Below are 17,177 nucleotides of genomic sequence, written 5' to 3' on the forward strand. Positions count from 1 at the left end.
AAGATCTAATTTGTGGTTATTTGACACTATGTGCTTGGGTAAAAGCCCTGGCAAGGAGGGAACGTGGCAGCTGCTCACGTCACAGCTGACTACGAAGACAGGAAACGTCCAGCAGTAACAACTATATCCTCAGGACCCCCCCTGCCAGTGACTTATTTCCTCTAGCCAGGGACCACTTTCCACAAGTTTCTACAACATGCAACATGGGGCCACGGTAGAGTAGACGGAGCATTCAGAACATGGCAGTGTGTGGTCGGTGGGGGACGGGACGGGAGTTAGCACTGTTCGATTCATAACAGCACCCGTGCATGCACATGTGTGCCTGAATGTACATCCGTGTGTGCACTTGGTGCCAGTGTGTACAAGCAGGTGTGTGCACACGTATGTGTACTTTTTGCATATGGGGGTGGATAGCTGATAGACAGTGGGTGGGGGTGCTTAGAACTGGCTTCTGGAAGACCATCCCCAACTGTCATGGCAGAGGTAGGACCCCTGGCCCACCACACATGGGCTACTTGCTCAGAGCCTACACAGGGTACAAACTGGGGAAAAGGTGTTCACTCTGGTCATTTGCTGCTTCAGGATTCAGAACTTGAGGTTCAAAGGCAGGGTGATATGACAAGCAGGCTGGCTGCTGAGGGGTTTGGAAAGGCTTCTCTTTCTGGCTTGTCCTCCTTATAGGAGGGCCTTTACGGGTCCCTGCAGGGTCCAGACTTGAGCTTCTAAAGGAAGGTTGTGAAATATAAGGGCAGGGTCACTCTGCACAGAATGTGGACTCGGGGCTTAAATGGATTTTGGAATCCAGGGTACTTTTTTGGAACTCAGGACCCCTTACCCCATTATTCCCTTACAGAAACTTTACCTGGGTGGGTTTGCCAAACCACTTCCAAAGCTGCCGGGCAGGTAGGAAGGCAGCAATCTTGGGTCTGTTCTCCACAGATGGCAGACGCTGCCGCTTGGCCAGCTCCTTGGTGGTAGGCAGGTGTACGCCTTCTCTCTTCTTGGGTCGGCTCTTGGGCCCAGCCCCAGCCTGGGTCTTGGGCTGAAGAGTCTGCTGGGGCTGGGGTGGGGGCTGGGGCGGTGGCTGGGTGGTGGGGGGTGCCTTCTTGCCTGGGGAGTGAGCCGAGGAGCGTGCCTTGCTAGGTGGCTTGGATACCTTGGTGGGGAGTGCTGGCTGTGTGGAGGGACCAGCTGCGGGTGCAGGGGCTGCTTCGTCATCAGAGCTGCAAGAAGAGTCCTCGTCTGTCGTGGAAGAGGAAGAGGAGGAGGAAGAGGAAGAAGAGGAAGAAGAAGAGGAAGAAGATGAGGAAGAGGAAGAGGAGGAGGAAGAGGAAGAAGAAGAGGAAGAGGAGGAAGAGGAGGATGAAGAGGAGGAAGAAGAGGAGGAGGAGGCAGGAGAAGAGGCCCTGGAGCTAGCAGCACTGCAGGTCCGGCCCCCTGCACCCCGGCTGTCCTCCCTGTTCTTCTCAGCATCCTCCTCGCCTTCTGTCTCCGAACCACTGCTGCTACTGCTGCTGCTGCTGCTACTGCTGCTGCTGCTGCTACTGCTGCTGCTGCTGCTGCTGGAAGTGGTCTCTGACTCCTCTGCCCCATCTTGTTCAGCCTGGGCTTTGTCTGGGCTTTTGGAGTTGCCAGGATCTTCTAAAGAAAGCCCTGGCCCGGGCTCCTGAGTAAGGTCTCCATCTAGACCCTTGGGCCAGGTGCCCTTGGGATCACTGTTGCCAACTGCTGGGGAGTAGCTGCCCAGGCTGAGCAACCCTGTGGACTCTGGCCAACCCCCGGGCCCTGGATCTTCCCGCAGAAGGAGGGCCTCTTTGGCCTTCTTGCTTTTGGGAGACATGACCCCCTCGTGGTCCAGTTTGACAAGCAGTTCATCATCTTCCCCTGGCCTCCGGGGACCTTTGGCACCTGACCCCTCGGCGGCCCGAGCCTTCTTGGGTTTGGGGCGAGTGGCAGGCATGGTGACAGGCATGGTGACAAGTGGGGTTGTAGCGGGGGTTGGAAGCTCTCCAAAGGATTCAGGAGCTGGGCAGCTAGAGAAGGTGGGTGGTACGGGGCTGGGCTGTGCAGAGACTGAGCGTGCTTTGGGGGCTCTGGCCCGCTTGTCCACTGGTTCTGGGGTACTCTTCTTAGAAATTGGAGTGCTGACGGGGTCCAGGGCCAAGGGAGCACTGGGAACCTCATTGGTGGCAGCCCCTTCCTCCAGGACAACAGCTCTGTCTGATAGAGAGATCACAACTAGAGGTCAGGGGTAAAGAACGCTGGGAGAAAAGTAGGACTTCCTGCTGGATGAGCTAGGATCCAAGTCAGAAAGGCCTATGGAACCCTCAGTAGGAAGCTGGGGGCAAAGTCCCTCCCTGTGCAAGCCCTTGGGGAAGTCCCTCAAATGTTCTCCAAGTCCTTTGATCTTGAAGTGAGCCATACGACATTGCCCAGTGGCACAGAATTCTCTTTAAGATGGAGATAAGTCATTTATAGGAAGCCCAAGCCCTAGCATCCACTTCCCACGGTGGCCTCATCCCCGCACCTCCTAGACCGGGGAAAACTTACCAGCCTTGGCTTTGGTGCTTGGTTTCCGTCCTCGCCCTCGAGGCTTGCCCCCTGTAGCCTCCTGAGGTCCCGTGGCAGCCCCTTCTTTGACTTCCCCTGTGTCTTTGCTGGTCTTCCTGCTACGACGTTTTGCACTGGGCACTAAGAGTGCTGGGGATGGCTCAGCACCTTCAGGACAAAGGGACAGTGTCTCAGGTACTACTGATCCAGGCTTCTTGCTTACAGGTGGGATAATCTGCAGCTAACCCATGTTAGGGAACTCAGAAATAGGGCCCCGATCATCCAGTACTGGAGGTTTGGCTCAGTGGTAAAGCCCCTGCCTAGAATCCCCCAGTGAGGGGCTGGGGCGTGGCTCAGTGGTAGAGCCCTGCCTAGAATCCCCCAGTGAGGGGCTGGGGTGTGGCTCAGTGGTAGAGCCCCTGCCTAGAATCCCCCAGTGAGGGGCTGGGGTGTGGCTCAGTGGTAGAGCCCCTGCCTAGAATCCCCCAGTGAGGGGCTGGGGTGTGGCTCAGTGGTAGAGCCCCTGCCCAGAATCCCCCAGTGAGGGGCTGGGGTGTGGCTCAGTGGTAGAGCCCCTGCCCAGAATTCCACAGTGAGGGGCTGGGGTGTGGCTCAGTGGTAGAGCCCCTGCCCAGAATCCCCCAGTGAGGGGTTGGGGTGTGGCTCAGTGGTAGAGCCCCTGCCCAGAATCCCCCAGTGAGGGGCTAGGGTGTGGTTCAGTGGTAGAGCCCCTGCCTAGAATCCCCCAGTGAGGGGCTGGGGTGTACTTTCTATGGTAGAGTTCTTATCTAGTTTGTACAAAGAAGAGAAGAAATAAAGAAGAGAGAACCAAATGCCAAACTGAGCCCAGAGACCCGTGGAGGGAACCCAGGCTACTATGTGCTGCTGGGTTGGCAGGGCAAGGGCCTAGGAGTGTGGGTCCCAGTTGGGGTTTTCAGGGACCCCCTCTCTTGTCCCCCATGCCACAAGTTCCACTCACATTGGATTTTATAGTCAGGCGGCAGGAGGCGGATGTGTGAGAGAGGGATCCTGCCTGTGTCTCCGTCATCAAACTCCACGGTGATCAAGTCTCCGTCATCTTCCAGGTCCAGCAGCCCTGAGGGGAAGGGCAGGTCAGGGAGGCTCCTGGGACTACAGCCCAGGCCACCGAGGCACAGCCTTCGAGGACCCTGGGGTGTATACACAGGTGTCCAAGTGTGGGAGTTAAGAGGCACACCAGTCAAGGATAGAGAGCTGGCTCTCTCGTTTCTGGCTCTGTTTCTTATACTCTAGGGACTACAGATGAATGACCACATACATTTCTGGGTTTTCTCATACACAAGACCCAAAGCCACTTGGAAAAGGCTTACCAAGAACATAAGCTCTGAATGTCAAAGACAGGAAGGCACAGGTCTACATTCTAGAACATTCCATAGGAACGCAGTCACAGTTGATGGTGGTTCTGAGTTGAACCTCAGGCATGCCAGACAAGCATTCTACCAACCAGCCACCGCCTCAGCACTATTCTGACTTTTATTTGTTGAGACAGGGCCTCACTTAAGTTGTCCAGGCTGGCCTCGAACTAACTCTATAGCCCAGGGAGGCCTTGACCTTGTGATCCTCCTGCCTCAGCCTCGAGTACCTGACCAAGTCTGGATGACTTTGGCTTTGGCTGTACTGTTCTGGAAGGAGGCAAGATCAATAAAAGTAAGGTCAAGGAGATACAGGAGATCCCAATACCTACTGAAGGAATCGATATGATCAGGATGAATGGAAAGATTAGAGCAGCTCTAGACCAAAAGGTACCAGGCACATCCAAATACTAAGCGTGGAACATGGGGCCCTTCCCAACATACAAGTGCTAAGGCCAAATCCTCAGACACAGGCCTTGCAGCCCTGACCCAGTTGAGGAGAAAGGACCAATCCATGCCAGTACTGGGGAATCTCCAAGCAGAAGCTTCCACCCACCCACCAGAATGCAGAGCTCCAGACTGGTTCTTCAATCTCTCTCTTCACCAAGGATCAACAAAGATGCCTGGGCAATCTCTAATTAGAGGAAGAGGAAAGGCAACTGAGACCAGGAGGAGACACAGACGGCGTAAGGGAGCCAGAGGAATCCAAACAAAACACCCTGAGTGAGATTCTTCAAGATCAGATATGTGCTGACAGAGCAAAGATTTCCTTGAAAATTAACTCTCAAGGGAGCAGAAAACTGAGCAGCAAACTGAGGTATTGGTGCAAACCTACAATCCCAGCACTCAGAGCCTGAGGCCGGAGGATCAGCAGTTCAAAGACGGGCCTGGCAAGAAGGCTTAGCGGGGAAACATGCTTGCTGAAAAGCCTGAAGTCATGAGCTGCATCCCCAGGACTCATTTCAGTGGAGGCAGAGCACAATCTCACAAACCGTCCCGACTTCCACATGCATGCCTTTGACATGCACACACCTGCACTTCATGTGTGTGCACACACAGAACTGCAAAACTGGAGACCGTAAGAAGATAAAAATGATGCAAAACACAGAGAGAAAAACAAAGTGAGCCTCCCACAAAAATTAATAAATTACTGTTTTTACTGCATGTGTCTGATATGTGTGAGCACGGGTAAGTGTAAGTTCACATGTGTGCATGTGTGTGGAGGCCAGCAGTTGACCCTGGGTACCCTCATCTCTCTCCACTCCGTATATTGAGACAAGTTCTTTCAACCCAGAGCTCACTGATTCAGCTAATCAAGCCAAGTGGCTTGCTCAGGGGGATCACAGGTCTGTCTCCCACATATTGGGATTATACGGAGACACGCTCTCCTGGCTTTGACATGGATGCTGGGTATCTGAATTCTAGTCTTCACACCTGTTTAGAAATTCCAAGGCAGTGAACTTATCAAATAATATTGGAAGTTCAATACAGAAAGAAAATGTAGCTAGGCATGGTGGTGCACATCTTTAATCTCAGGACGTGGGAGGCGGAGGTAAGTAGATCTCTGTGAGTTTGAGGCCAGCCTGGTCTACAGAGCTAGTTCCAGGACAGCCAGGGTTACGCAGAGAAATGGGGGTGGGGGGAGGGAGGAAATTATTTTCAATGTGGAACCTATACCCAGCTCAACTGTCTCTAAGTAAAGGCAGACTAAACAGGTAGTAACACACGGAACTTGATAAACTTAGCACCTGTTGCGTCTTTCTCAGAAAATTATAAGAGGCTGGGGCATGGCTCAGAAGGCACAGTGATGGCCATGAACACACAAATCCCTGGTTCCATCCCCAGTACTGTATCAGTTTGGTGAGATGGCACATACACCCAGCACTTGGGAGCTGAAGGCAGGAGGGGTCAGAAGTTCAAAGTCTTCCTTGTCTACGTAGAGGGCCACAGGAGCCCACATCTCCAACCAAACAAACTACTGAAAGATCTGTTAAGATGAAGAGATGAATCATGAAGGAGACAGAAAAGACCAAGGGAGCCTTAGCATGCTGGCCAGGTTCAGTTCTAAAACTCCAAGGGGCCCCTGAGGCAATCTGGGGAGCACCCAGCCCTTCGTGGTACTGGAAGACAAAGTCTCAGAATGCCAGACTCCTAAACAAACTTTTACTGTAGTAACAGGATTTCTGGGGATTGATCAGTGATTTACAGATGGGAAAAGAAGTATCTTCTCAGGTCAATCACGGCTCAGATCATACTGAACACCTGTTGCTTAGTGGTAAAGAGTCTTCTGATATGTAAAATGTGAGGTAACCAAGGGGTGTGTTGTGTTTGGCCTATTGGTCCAACAGACATCACATGCCCAGGCAGGCTGATTTTGGAAAGACTGCTCAAGTCTCCGAGCATCAACTGCTGAGCCGTCTCTACAGCCCTGTAACCAGCCTTTCTTTTGGTTTTAAAATATGTATTCATTTGTTTGTATGTGCATGTCTGTGAAGGCCCGCTCATACGTGTGTATGCAGAGGCCAGGTAGAGGGCATCAGGGGTCCTCCACTATCCCCCTCAACCTAGTCCTTCAAGGCAGGGTGGCTCCCTGAAACCAGACGCTCACGTTTTCTGTTAGGCGAAAAGGCAGCAAGACCTCGCCCATCCTCCTGTCTCTACACCCTGCAGAGCTGGAGTATCAAGTGTGTAAAGGAGATGCAGCTTGTTGTACAGGGGGGCTAGCATCTGAACTCTGACTTTCATGACTTGGAGGCAAGCATTCCTAACCCCTGAACCATCCCAATCCCATCCCCCACCCCATTTGTTTTCTGTCAGCTCATCTTCTCTGTGTGATTAACAGCATCCCAGACTTCCCATGTGCCCAGCTATTGGTGCTACTATGGGTTGGGAACCTTCAGAAGTAGGGCCTAACTGCAGTAGCTGGTCACTGAGGGCATCCTTTTTGAAGGTTGTACCTGGTGTGTGGTCTCCCCACACTCTCTGCTTCCTGTTTATCATGAGGTGAACGTGTTTATCGTGCTTCATGTTACTATCGTGATAACACAATCAGTCACAGGATCGTACAACCACAAAGCTCTACTTCAAAGATCCAGAATCAAGAGACCCACAGTGATATGCCTGCTGAGACAGCAAGTCAAAACAGGTCCTCCTGCCCTGACATTTTCTGCCAGGTATTTTGTCCACTCTAATACAGTATCCATGGAGAAGGGAAGCCAGCCTCATTCCTTAGCCACAGAAACAGGATTTTAATGAGCCAGTCCAGTGGACTCAACCATAGTAGCCTCAAGGAAGACCTCATGAGCCAAGCCAGTCAGCCCCTGACCAAAGTGGGAAAGTAGGAGAGAAAGGCACTCTGATGATTTGTGTGAAGCTGGATGCCTTCCCAAGAAGCTGGGGTGTAGCCAGCCTACAGATCACATTCCAAGGTCAGTCACCAAGATCCTGAGTCCTGCCGACTTCATCTGAATAGTCGGATCAAGCCATACCAGAAAGCCCTCCCTGGGATTTATTTACACAAACCAGTAACAGCGTTTACAGGTTTAAGCCAGCTGGGAGCTGGTTTCATTGACCAGATGAACTGATAATGACTTATTAGCAGTTGGAGGAGCTGGGGAGGAAAGGTATCTCACCTCGGACCACCGTGCCTGGATACAGGCAGCGGTATTGTTGGCTCCAGTAGGCGGCGATCCTGGTCCCCTGGGGCAGGAAGCGTGTAGAGGCCGGCCTCACATCTATAATCTAGTAGAGTATAGACTGGAGGTCAGAAGGTGACTGGAAAGGAGGTGATCAAGATCTGGCCATTGCCTTGGAGCCCCTCCCTCCAGGGTTTGGGGTCCCCTCCCCTCCCCCACTCACCGCCTCCTGCAGTAGCTGCTCCAGGCAGTAGATGTGGGGACGGTTCCCACGCTCACCTTCCACCACCACACGGTATCTGCAGGGACAAGGACAAATACACAATAGGGCAGTGGTCAGAGAACCCTGTGCTAGAAACAGAATGGCCCCAACCCAGCACCACCAGCTCTGCCACCTGGTTCATGGGATTTAGCTTTAGGTTCAGACTTCTGTTAACTATATCAATATGGATTTATAATATATATATATATATATATATACACACACACACATATATAGTATCATGTTATATAATATCATGATCAGACACATGATGGTACAGCCATAGACCTAGAATCAACAGACCCAAATAATATATATAGTACAAAGTATATAATATATAATACCATATATAAGTATATGTTATATATATTAATATATAATACCATATATAAGTATATGTTTTATATATATATTAATATATAATACCATATATAAGTATATGTTTTTATATATATATTAATATATAATACCATACATAAGTATATGTTATATATATTAATATATAATACCATACATAAGTATATGTTGTATATATTAATATATAATACATTAAAACATATTAATATATATGCTACTATATAAATATGGATTGTGTTCTTGCTCTTCCTGTATCCAGTTTCCTCATTTATATAATTCAGGGGCTAGAGAGCATGCCCAGCCAGAACCCCTCACTCCAAAGGAGGGCTGTACACCTCCCCCACTTCCTGCTAGGCCCCATAACGTCTAGCTCCGCCCTACAGAAGTTAGGGTCTATTCTGGTGCAACTCTCAACTCCTGAGCCCCAGTGACTCCCCAGAACTCCCAACCTGTTGCTCTCCCACCTCAGAGACGGTGAGAAGCACCCTCTCTGCACCTCTCTGCCAGGTAGCCCAGAAGCAGAACCAGGCGTGGGTGTCGGAGCCGAGCCAGCAAGCCTCACGGGGATCACTCACATGTCGGGTGAATGCACGGTCTGCACGTGGCCCGCGTAAAGCAGCTTGTCGTCCATGGGGATGAGCACACGCAGGCCATCCTTCAGCTCCTCCTTATCAATGATGCAGGAGCGGGGAGCTGCAGAGAGGTGGGCAGTGAGGCCAGGCAGTCAGAGGATGCCTATGGGGAGACCGCCCCAAGCCTTCCTCTAGGAAACGAAGGCTGCGCGTATCCAGGTAGAGTTGTGGGGCGTGTGTGTGTGTGTGTGTGTGTGTGTGTGTGTGTGTGTGTGTGTGTATGGCTGTCCCCATATACACTGGGTCCCAATTGCACACGGTGTGGAGGATGGGCAACCCCTCTTGCCAGTCTTTACAGACAACTAGGAAGATCTCAGGTGGGTGAAAAGCCAGGAGTAACAAACTTTTCCATCCCATAGATGAATACTCTCAAGGTCCTGGGCCGTGAAGACCCCCAAAGGATGTTAAAGGTACCTGCTTCAACTTCAACACTGTGCCCAGCCCGGCCCCTCTGCCATGTCCTAGATTGGTGTTCTTTATCTTCACCTGAGCCCCCTGCGCCACAGAGACCGCCCACCCCAGTTTCTCTCTTTTTCTTCTCCATAAGGCTTTATATCTGGTTCCTGTTAGTAGCAAACATGAAAAAGACCCAACTGGGGCTGACGATGGTGGCCTGTCATCCCAATGACACAAGAGACACAAGACTAAGGTGCATGGCCAGCCTGATCTACACTGGGAGATCAAGCCCAGTCGAGGCAACTTAGTGAAATTCATTCTTGAAAAGTGAGAAAGAAGGGTCAGGGATTCTAGCCCCTGCCTAGAATCCCCCAGTGAGGGGCTGGGGGCGTGGCTCAGTGGTGGAGCCCCTGCCTAGAATCCCCCAGTGAGGGGCTGGGGTGTGGCTCAGTGGTAGAGCCCCTGCCTAGAATCCCCCAGGGAGGGGCTGTTGTATGTCTCCACAATAGAAAGGCTGCCTAGAATCCAAGAATAAAGAGCCCCAAAATACTTGTTTAAAATGTCTGGAGACGTGGCTCAACCTGTGTGAAGCTCTAGATAGATAGATAGACAGACAGACAGACGGAATCTAGCTCTGGACTCTGGTAGTAGAAGAATATGCCACTTCTCCACTCTACCACCCACTCAGCCATGCTCACAGGCAGAGGGAGCGGTGTACACTTTAGTTAGGCTTGATAGCGCTGGCTGCTTTGGTTAGCAGAGAGCAGAGTGCCAGCTCTGCACAGGCAGGGAGACCTCCTGGGTCTCAGTCACGCCCATGGGCCCTGGCACCGCTCTTATCCTTGTACTGACATTCAGGGCATGGTGCTGGGGTTTGGACCCTCATGCCCCATCACCAAGAAAGCATGCCTGCTGCGGCCTGCGCTGCTATCCAGACATGTGAGGATGCTGCTGGCTGCACCATTGCCAGAATGACTAGGACCACCCCGCCCCCAAGCAGGGACTGCCTAGCCCCTCTTCCAGCCTGCTCCTCACCCTTCATACCCACCATCCCTCCTCCGAGCTCAGACCCTGAGGTCCAAGTACCCTCCAAGGACATCGTTAAAACACCCCAAAACTGTAGCCCTCAAACACAAGTGTGTGATCACCCACACTCCACCTGTCCTTGCCTCTTCCTCATCACGTGACCCACGGCCCCACCTGTCCGTTCTCCCAACTAACCCATCATGCGCTAAGCAGTCTCTGTCCCATGTTGTCCCAACCGTAGCTGGGGCTCACTGCCAGCAGCTTGCTGCTTGCCTCCCCGCCTCCGCCACAGCCAGCCAGGCTTACAGTAAAATGCACACTGAACCCCTTACTTTGGAGACAGGCCTGAAGAGCAGCGTGTCATGGACCTGACCCATCCCTCTTCATCCCCACTACGGGCTGGCTAGGCCAGAGCTGAGCTGCCTCAGCCTCAGGGCCTCACCTTAAGCTGATATCTAAATACTTCTGGGGAACCCCTGAAGCCTCTGGGGATACTTACCTGGGGTCAAAGGTCTCTCTGTGGCCCCACCACGGGGTAAGTGCTCGTCCTCGGAGAAGCTTGAATCCTGGTTGGGTTCAAAGTCTTCCTCTGCCGCCATGCACTCCATCAACTTACTCACGGCTCCCCCTTTTCCTCGGTTCTGGGGAGAACACACACACACACTGATGGCTTTGCACGAGGCACAGGCCATCCTATTATGCTGGGAACATTCCTGAGAAATCCAGGGCCATGGTCAATTTGCAGAGGCACCGGTCATGAACACTGTAGCCCAAGCCTTGTGTACTTAGCACAGTACTTGGTGCTCGGTGCTCAGTACTCTCCTCGTGTTAGCATAGCAGATGCCTTGGCCTCTGCCTTACAGAAACCGATTTCTAGCCATGTAGAATGAAGTTGAGGGGAAACAGGGCTAGGGAAGTCACGGATAGCACAATCAGGCATACCATGGCCCCTCTGTCAACAGAAAAGAAGCCTTAGTACCCCCAGGGGGAACTCTGCTAAGGAACAGGTCTTTAGGGTAGTGGTTCTGGTGGCCCTGAGTTGCCAATAAGGTTGGAGTCTTGGTTGAGAACAGAGATTGTCACACCCACATCCAGTGTGGGGGTGGAACAATGATGACAGTGGACCAGGGGCATTGCATGCCCGCACCTGGCCCTGGCCCCCAGTGCAGCCTTGATTTAGAAGTCACTCTGGCATGCTTACCTCCTTCTTTGCTTCCTTCCCTCTGGCCTTGGCCTTGCTACGTTTGGCAGTTGCCAGGGCCCCTGGGTGGGGTGCCCTGGAGTCAGTCAGGGTGGAAACACGGGGTGGTGGCAGCGTGGCTGCTGACCCAGCCTCTTTCCCTTTCTTCTTCTAGAGCAGAAAGCAAAAGGTAGCTGTCATAAGGCATGGAGGGCCCAGGCCACTCTGGCAAGGGGGTGGGGTGTAGAAAACATAGCTCACAGAAGGGATTAGAAAATCCAGACTTGTTAAACACGAAGGCCTTTTTAATTCAACAGAAATGTCTGACACCCTTTCCCCACAAGGCTGGGGTGCTTGCTGTTTAACAACCTGTAATCTTTTGCTATTCTGTGGAGCCGGCCTTCCTGGATCCCCCAATATCCCAGGCGTTGTTTAGACCCTTATCCTGAGCTGTGTCTCCTGAAGAACGGAGCCCATCCTTTGGAGAGAGTCCCATGTGCTCTGCAGCCTCCATCAATACAATCCAGCCGGATGCTGTTACAAGTCCTTCCTCCCTAGGCTCTAGCCCTGAGCTCTGATTATCAGGCAATAGAACTCGTTCTTAAAGGTCACAGAGGCTTTGCTCCTTTGTAAGGGAGTTTAGATGTATCTAGGCCTAAAGATTTGTTGTGGTAGCTGTCACATGGCCATCTCTTTCCAAAGTTTTACTATGCTTAAACGTGTAAGACAAATAAACCCTGAGTGACTCTGGAGTTTGGACTCAGAACCTGCTAAAATGGGGCTAACCTGAGCTTCATTCTTCACCTCCCTGGGATCACTTCCCTGGCAACTATGAGGCTTGCAGGGTCCCTGACAGCGAGGCATCTCCCACACCCACGGGACCCTCATCATGCCATGCCTGAGACAGGGCTAAGGCTCCTCTCTATACAAGTGTTCTAGGTTTCAGTCACAAATTATTATTTTGATTAGCTCTTTAGTGTGTGTGTGTCAGGGGGAGGGGCGTGTTTTTGCCAAGTATGTATGTGAAGACTAGAGAACACCCGGCCAGAGAGTCAGTTCTCTCCTTGCACAATGAGGTTGTAAGAACTGAATTCAGGACATCATCGTCAGGCTTGGGCGCTAGTGCCTTTACACCGCTCAGCCATCTTACCAGCCCGCACAACTGACTTCTATCACTATCGTATACTTTATTGTACCAACAAAGCCAAAAAAGTGCTGAAATGTGAGTTTCTGCAACAACTCTCATAGTAGCAGCCTGTGTATCTTTACAGAACTTTCCAGAAATATATATAACCAGGTAACTATACAGAAATATTTACATATGAGCTTTTGGGTCTTGTGATATTAGGGATGTTTCATAAACCCAGAACTTTAGGAATGTTAGCAGGAGCTGTACCACTGAGCCACACCCCAGCCCCTCACTGGGGGATTCTAGGCAGGGGCTCTACCACTGAGCCACGCCCCAGCCCCTCCCTGGGGGATTCTAGGCAGGGGCTCTACCACTGAGCCACACCCCAGCCCCTCACTGGGGGATTCTAGGCAGGGGCTCTACCACTGAGCCACACCCCAGCCCCTCACTGGGGGATTCTAGGCAGGGGCTCTACCACTGAGCCACGCCCCAGCCCCTCCCTGGGGGATTCTAGGCAGGGGCTCTACCACTGAGCCACACCCCAGCCCCTCACTGGGGGATTCTAGGCAGGGGCTCTACCACTGAGCCACACCCCAGCCCCTCACTGGGGATTCTAGGCAGGGGCTCTACCACTGAGCCACGCCCCCAGCCCCTCACTGGGGGATTCTAGGCAGGGGCTCTACCACTGAGCCACACCCCAGCCCCTCACTGGGGGATTCTAGGCAGGGGCTCTACCACTGAGCCATGCCCCAGTTCTTCACTGGGGGACTCTAAGATTGAGGGATATAGGCAAGTACTCTACATTTTGCTTTGCTCAACACAGATTCACTGTGGTCTTATTATAAATATCTCCTATGAGTATCATTGGCATACACAGAGGCTCTGTTTTGCTGAGGGCTATCCTATGGCACGGAGGGACCAGCTTTATTTTATTATTTATTCAAATGCTATCAAAACCGAAGAAGAATAACAGTAAGACCTTACCAATGAGTTCTAGTGGCCATAATCCTGGAAGGGCACTTACAATGGCTTAGCTGTTTCCCAGCCACCTGCAGATGTGTGTGAGACTCCCCAGGACTCTGCAGTGAGGCAACCTCCTCCTCCTGGGCATCTCAATATAGAGATTTAGATACTCCGCCCTACAGGTGGGGTGGAGCTGACCAATGTCTCACAGACAGGGACATCCAAACATAGAACTGGAAATAACCTAGGTGTCCAGCGAACTGTCATGGAAGGTGGCATCCACATGTGCTGCCAACCCAATGCCTCTGCCACAGGCTTTGAGCTGAAGGCCACTGCCTAGGTAACCAGCATGCTGAAACTGCTTCAAACCTCGAGACTACAACACGCATGTGGCAGTGGTCGAAGAATCAGAAGTTCAAGGCCAGCCTGGGCTACAAGAGACCCTGTCTAAAAACCAAAACTGGAGCTGGTGAGCCGGCTCAGTGGGTAAATGGGCTTTTCATGCAAGCCTGGTGCTCTGTGTTTGGTCACCAGAACTCACATAAAGGTGAAAGGAAAGAACTAAGTATACACAGTTGTCCTCTGGCACACACACACACACATACACACTCAAACACACACACACTCACAAACACTCTCATACACACACTCACACACACATACTCACACACTCACACACACACACACATTCACACACACTCAAACACACACACACACTCACACACACTCAACACACTCACACACACTCACACACTCAAATATGTGCTGCGCTTAGAGACAAGGGTCCCCAAACCCAGAAACCTTTTCTCTTTACAAGTTGATTGTGTTGGATATTTTGTTCCAGTTACCTAACACACGGTCCTGCGTATTTATTCACATTTTAAACCATTATTCTTACATGATGAGAAATGAAGACTCTCTGTCAGGAACAGGATGAAGGAGCAAGGTTCCTCATGAACACCAATGGAGACCAGGGGACCTGTGCTGAGCCCTTACCTTCCTGGGGTCCTTCCTGTCCTTGGCTCGGCCGGTGTCCTTCCGTGGACTTGGGGCACCACCCCTGCCACAGCGGCTAGGCTTGGTTGCTGGCACCGTGTTGCTGGGTGCCTGGACTGCGGCGGAGGCATCGTGTAAGAAGATTCGCTCACTCCTGCGTCGTGTCCACAGGTCATCGTCACTGGCCTCTGGTCCCGCCTCAAAGCCAGGTTCCTTGGGGCCACGTATCTTCCGGGCTTTGCGTCCTTTCTCTGAGGCCAGCTTGGCCTTGTCTGGGCTGGTGGGACCAGAGGCCCGGGTGCCAGGTACAGGTGCAGCCAGAGACTGGCCTGGCTCCCCGACCCCTTTCTTGGGCCGCAGCAGCCCAGCAGGTGACTGCTTGGGAACCTTCACTTCACTCTCTGAGTCTGTATACTCGAACTCTGTGCCTGGATGTGGGAAGGAGGAGGCAGGGACTGATGGGTAGGCTCTCCATGGACTCCTCGTCCCATCCACCTGGCCCTGCAAGGCCACCAGCCAGAAACCCACAGACCCATTTCACCCAGCGACACACTCTCCTGTTACCAGGAGGAGGCAAACTCAGGCTCAGAGAGGTTCACCCAAGCCCCCTACCCCATATCTGTTCCTCACCTCTCACCCCAAGGACACCACTAAAATATATAGACCCTAAGCTCACATGAGGCTCTCTCTACTGCCTCTCAGGAAACCCCCAAAACTAGGCAGGTTGGGGCAAGGGCTGTACAGGAAGGGAGTGGGGAAACCCCCAAGAAAGCCCCAAGCCTGAGGCCTATCTTCCACTTCCTGACAGATTCCCTTCCTACTCTTGGGGTCCTTAATCACCCAGGCCCACTCCCTGTTGAGAGGCTCCTCAGAGGTCCCTTCTTTCATTCCCCTTAACAAGTCCCTACATAACAGGGACCTCCTTCCTATGCCCTGGATCTCTGAGACACACTACTAGACTTCAAGGCCACTGTCTCTCCTCTTCTACCTTTCCTGACCTTCAAGTTGCTGTTCCACTGTTCCCTCAGCCTAGGGTACAACCACCTTGACAGGAAACTCAGGTATGCTATAACCCACCTGATCACCAGGGTGTTCCCTCTCTTCACAATTCCCTGCAGCCATCATAACAATCCTTAACAATCCATAACAAACCCCCATACTTCTAGTCTCTCCAACCACACTGTAGCCCATCCAGCCTGCCCTGGTCTAAAAATAGCTCTCTGAGTTCTTTTGGGGTCTCTCCCATCTACTCAAAGACAGAAAGATTATATATATATATATATATATATATATATATATATATACACACACACACACACATATATAATCTACCATCCCATAGACCAGATAGTCTATTGGGTTGACAGTCCCTTAGAAGGCCAGAAACCCCTGAAAGAGGACCTGGAGGCCCAATCCCAGCTCTTCTGACTCTCAGGCAACAGGCAGGCTGTTCACAGGGGCCTCCATGGGAGGCCTTCTCAGAGTCAGCCACAGAGAGGCAGGGATGGGGACCAGGAAACCTGGTGAACAAAAGTCCCTTCAAAGCTTAAAGGCCCTGTTGATTAACTTGTTAATAAACTTCTCCTTGATGAGATATGTGGGGAAAGAAGCTGGAAGTGGGGGGACAGGATATTTTGTACATGAGGAGGGTTCAGGCCATACAGTCAGGCTTTAGAGTTGAGAGCTTTTGGGGTTATGGGGTGTGGTGCTGTACTCAAAAGAGTTGCCTGCCTAGCATGTATGAAGCCCTGGGTTCCCTCACCAGCACCACAGAAAACCTTCATGCACAATAGTGGTGCATGCATGTAATCTCAGCACTTGGGAGGCAGAGGCGGGAGGATCAGAGGTGCGAGGTCATCCTCAGTGTGTAGCTCCTTGCAGAAACACTAGACCATTCTGCATGGATCAGGTACAGAAAGCTCACTGAGACCTGGAAGAAGAGAGTGCATGCAGCTACAAGGGTCAGGTCTTAGCCTTGCACCCCCTACTCAAGAATTTGGGGCAAGGTATGGGGCACATGTGCAAAAGAAATGAATCCTGAGCTCAGAAATCGGAAAAGAGTAACTTAAGAATCACAAAGAACAGAGCAAAAGAGAGGCCATTCCAAACTGTCAAGCCATATCTGTGGGTAAGCCTTCAGGCCAACCACCCAGAGAACCGCAGTACTGGAAATAAACTTGCTAGAGAGGTCTATAACTGAACGGGTCTGATTAAGACAAGCCCTGATAGGTCAACTCAGTTGTGATCCAAACTCCTGGGAAGAGAGTCTCAGTGAAAGATTGTGTAAATCGGGTTGGCCTGTGGGCACATCTGTAGGGGATAGTCTTTGTTGAGGTAACTGAGGTAGGAGGTGCAGCCCACTGGGAGCAGCATCATTCCCTAGGCAGGCGGAAGTAAGCTGAGCACCCACGCTCACACATTCATTTTCTCCCTGCTTCTTGACTGTGGTTGAAATGTGATCAGATGCTTGAAGTTCCTGTAGACTTGACTGTCCTGCTATGATGGACTGTAAACTATGAGCTAAAATAAACTTTCTGTCCTTGTCTTTTCTTGGGATAGTTTATCACAGCAACAGAAACGAAGCTAGGACAGCCAGTAAGATGCTCAGAGGTGAAAACATGTATCACTCTTGTAGAGGACCCAAGTTCAGTTCCCAGGAT

At 51.6% G+C, this 17,177-nt stretch overlaps 1 protein-coding gene across 8 annotated transcripts in view; it reads right to left on the reverse strand.

Annotated features, from left to right (window-relative positions):
* Tnrc18 (trinucleotide repeat containing 18) overlaps positions 1-17,177 on the reverse strand; it is a 94,580-nt gene that overhangs the window by 5,656 nt on the left and 71,747 nt on the right. For all 8 annotated transcript variants that reach the window (XM_076923560.1, XM_076923555.1, XM_076923557.1 and 5 more), the window contains 9 exons: positions 14,518-14,945; positions 11,451-11,600; positions 10,749-10,890; positions 8,771-8,888; positions 7,800-7,875; positions 7,574-7,682; positions 3,530-3,646; positions 2,551-2,718; positions 863-2,220 (listed from right to left, as the gene is read on the reverse strand). In XM_076923560.1, the coding sequence (XP_076779675.1) occupies positions 863-2,220; positions 2,551-2,718; positions 3,530-3,646; positions 7,574-7,682; positions 7,800-7,875; positions 8,771-8,888; positions 10,749-10,890; positions 11,451-11,600; positions 14,518-14,945 (2,666 nt within the window). The remainder of the gene's footprint in view (positions 1-862; positions 2,221-2,550; positions 2,719-3,529; positions 3,647-7,573; positions 7,683-7,799; positions 7,876-8,770; positions 8,889-10,748; positions 10,891-11,450; positions 11,601-14,517; positions 14,946-17,177) is intronic.

The sequence above is a fragment of the Arvicanthis niloticus genome, chromosome 24 (assembly GCF_011762505.2).
Source record: "Arvicanthis niloticus isolate mArvNil1 chromosome 24, mArvNil1.pat.X, whole genome shotgun sequence".
NCBI lineage: Eukaryota > Metazoa > Chordata > Mammalia > Rodentia > Muridae > Arvicanthis > Arvicanthis niloticus.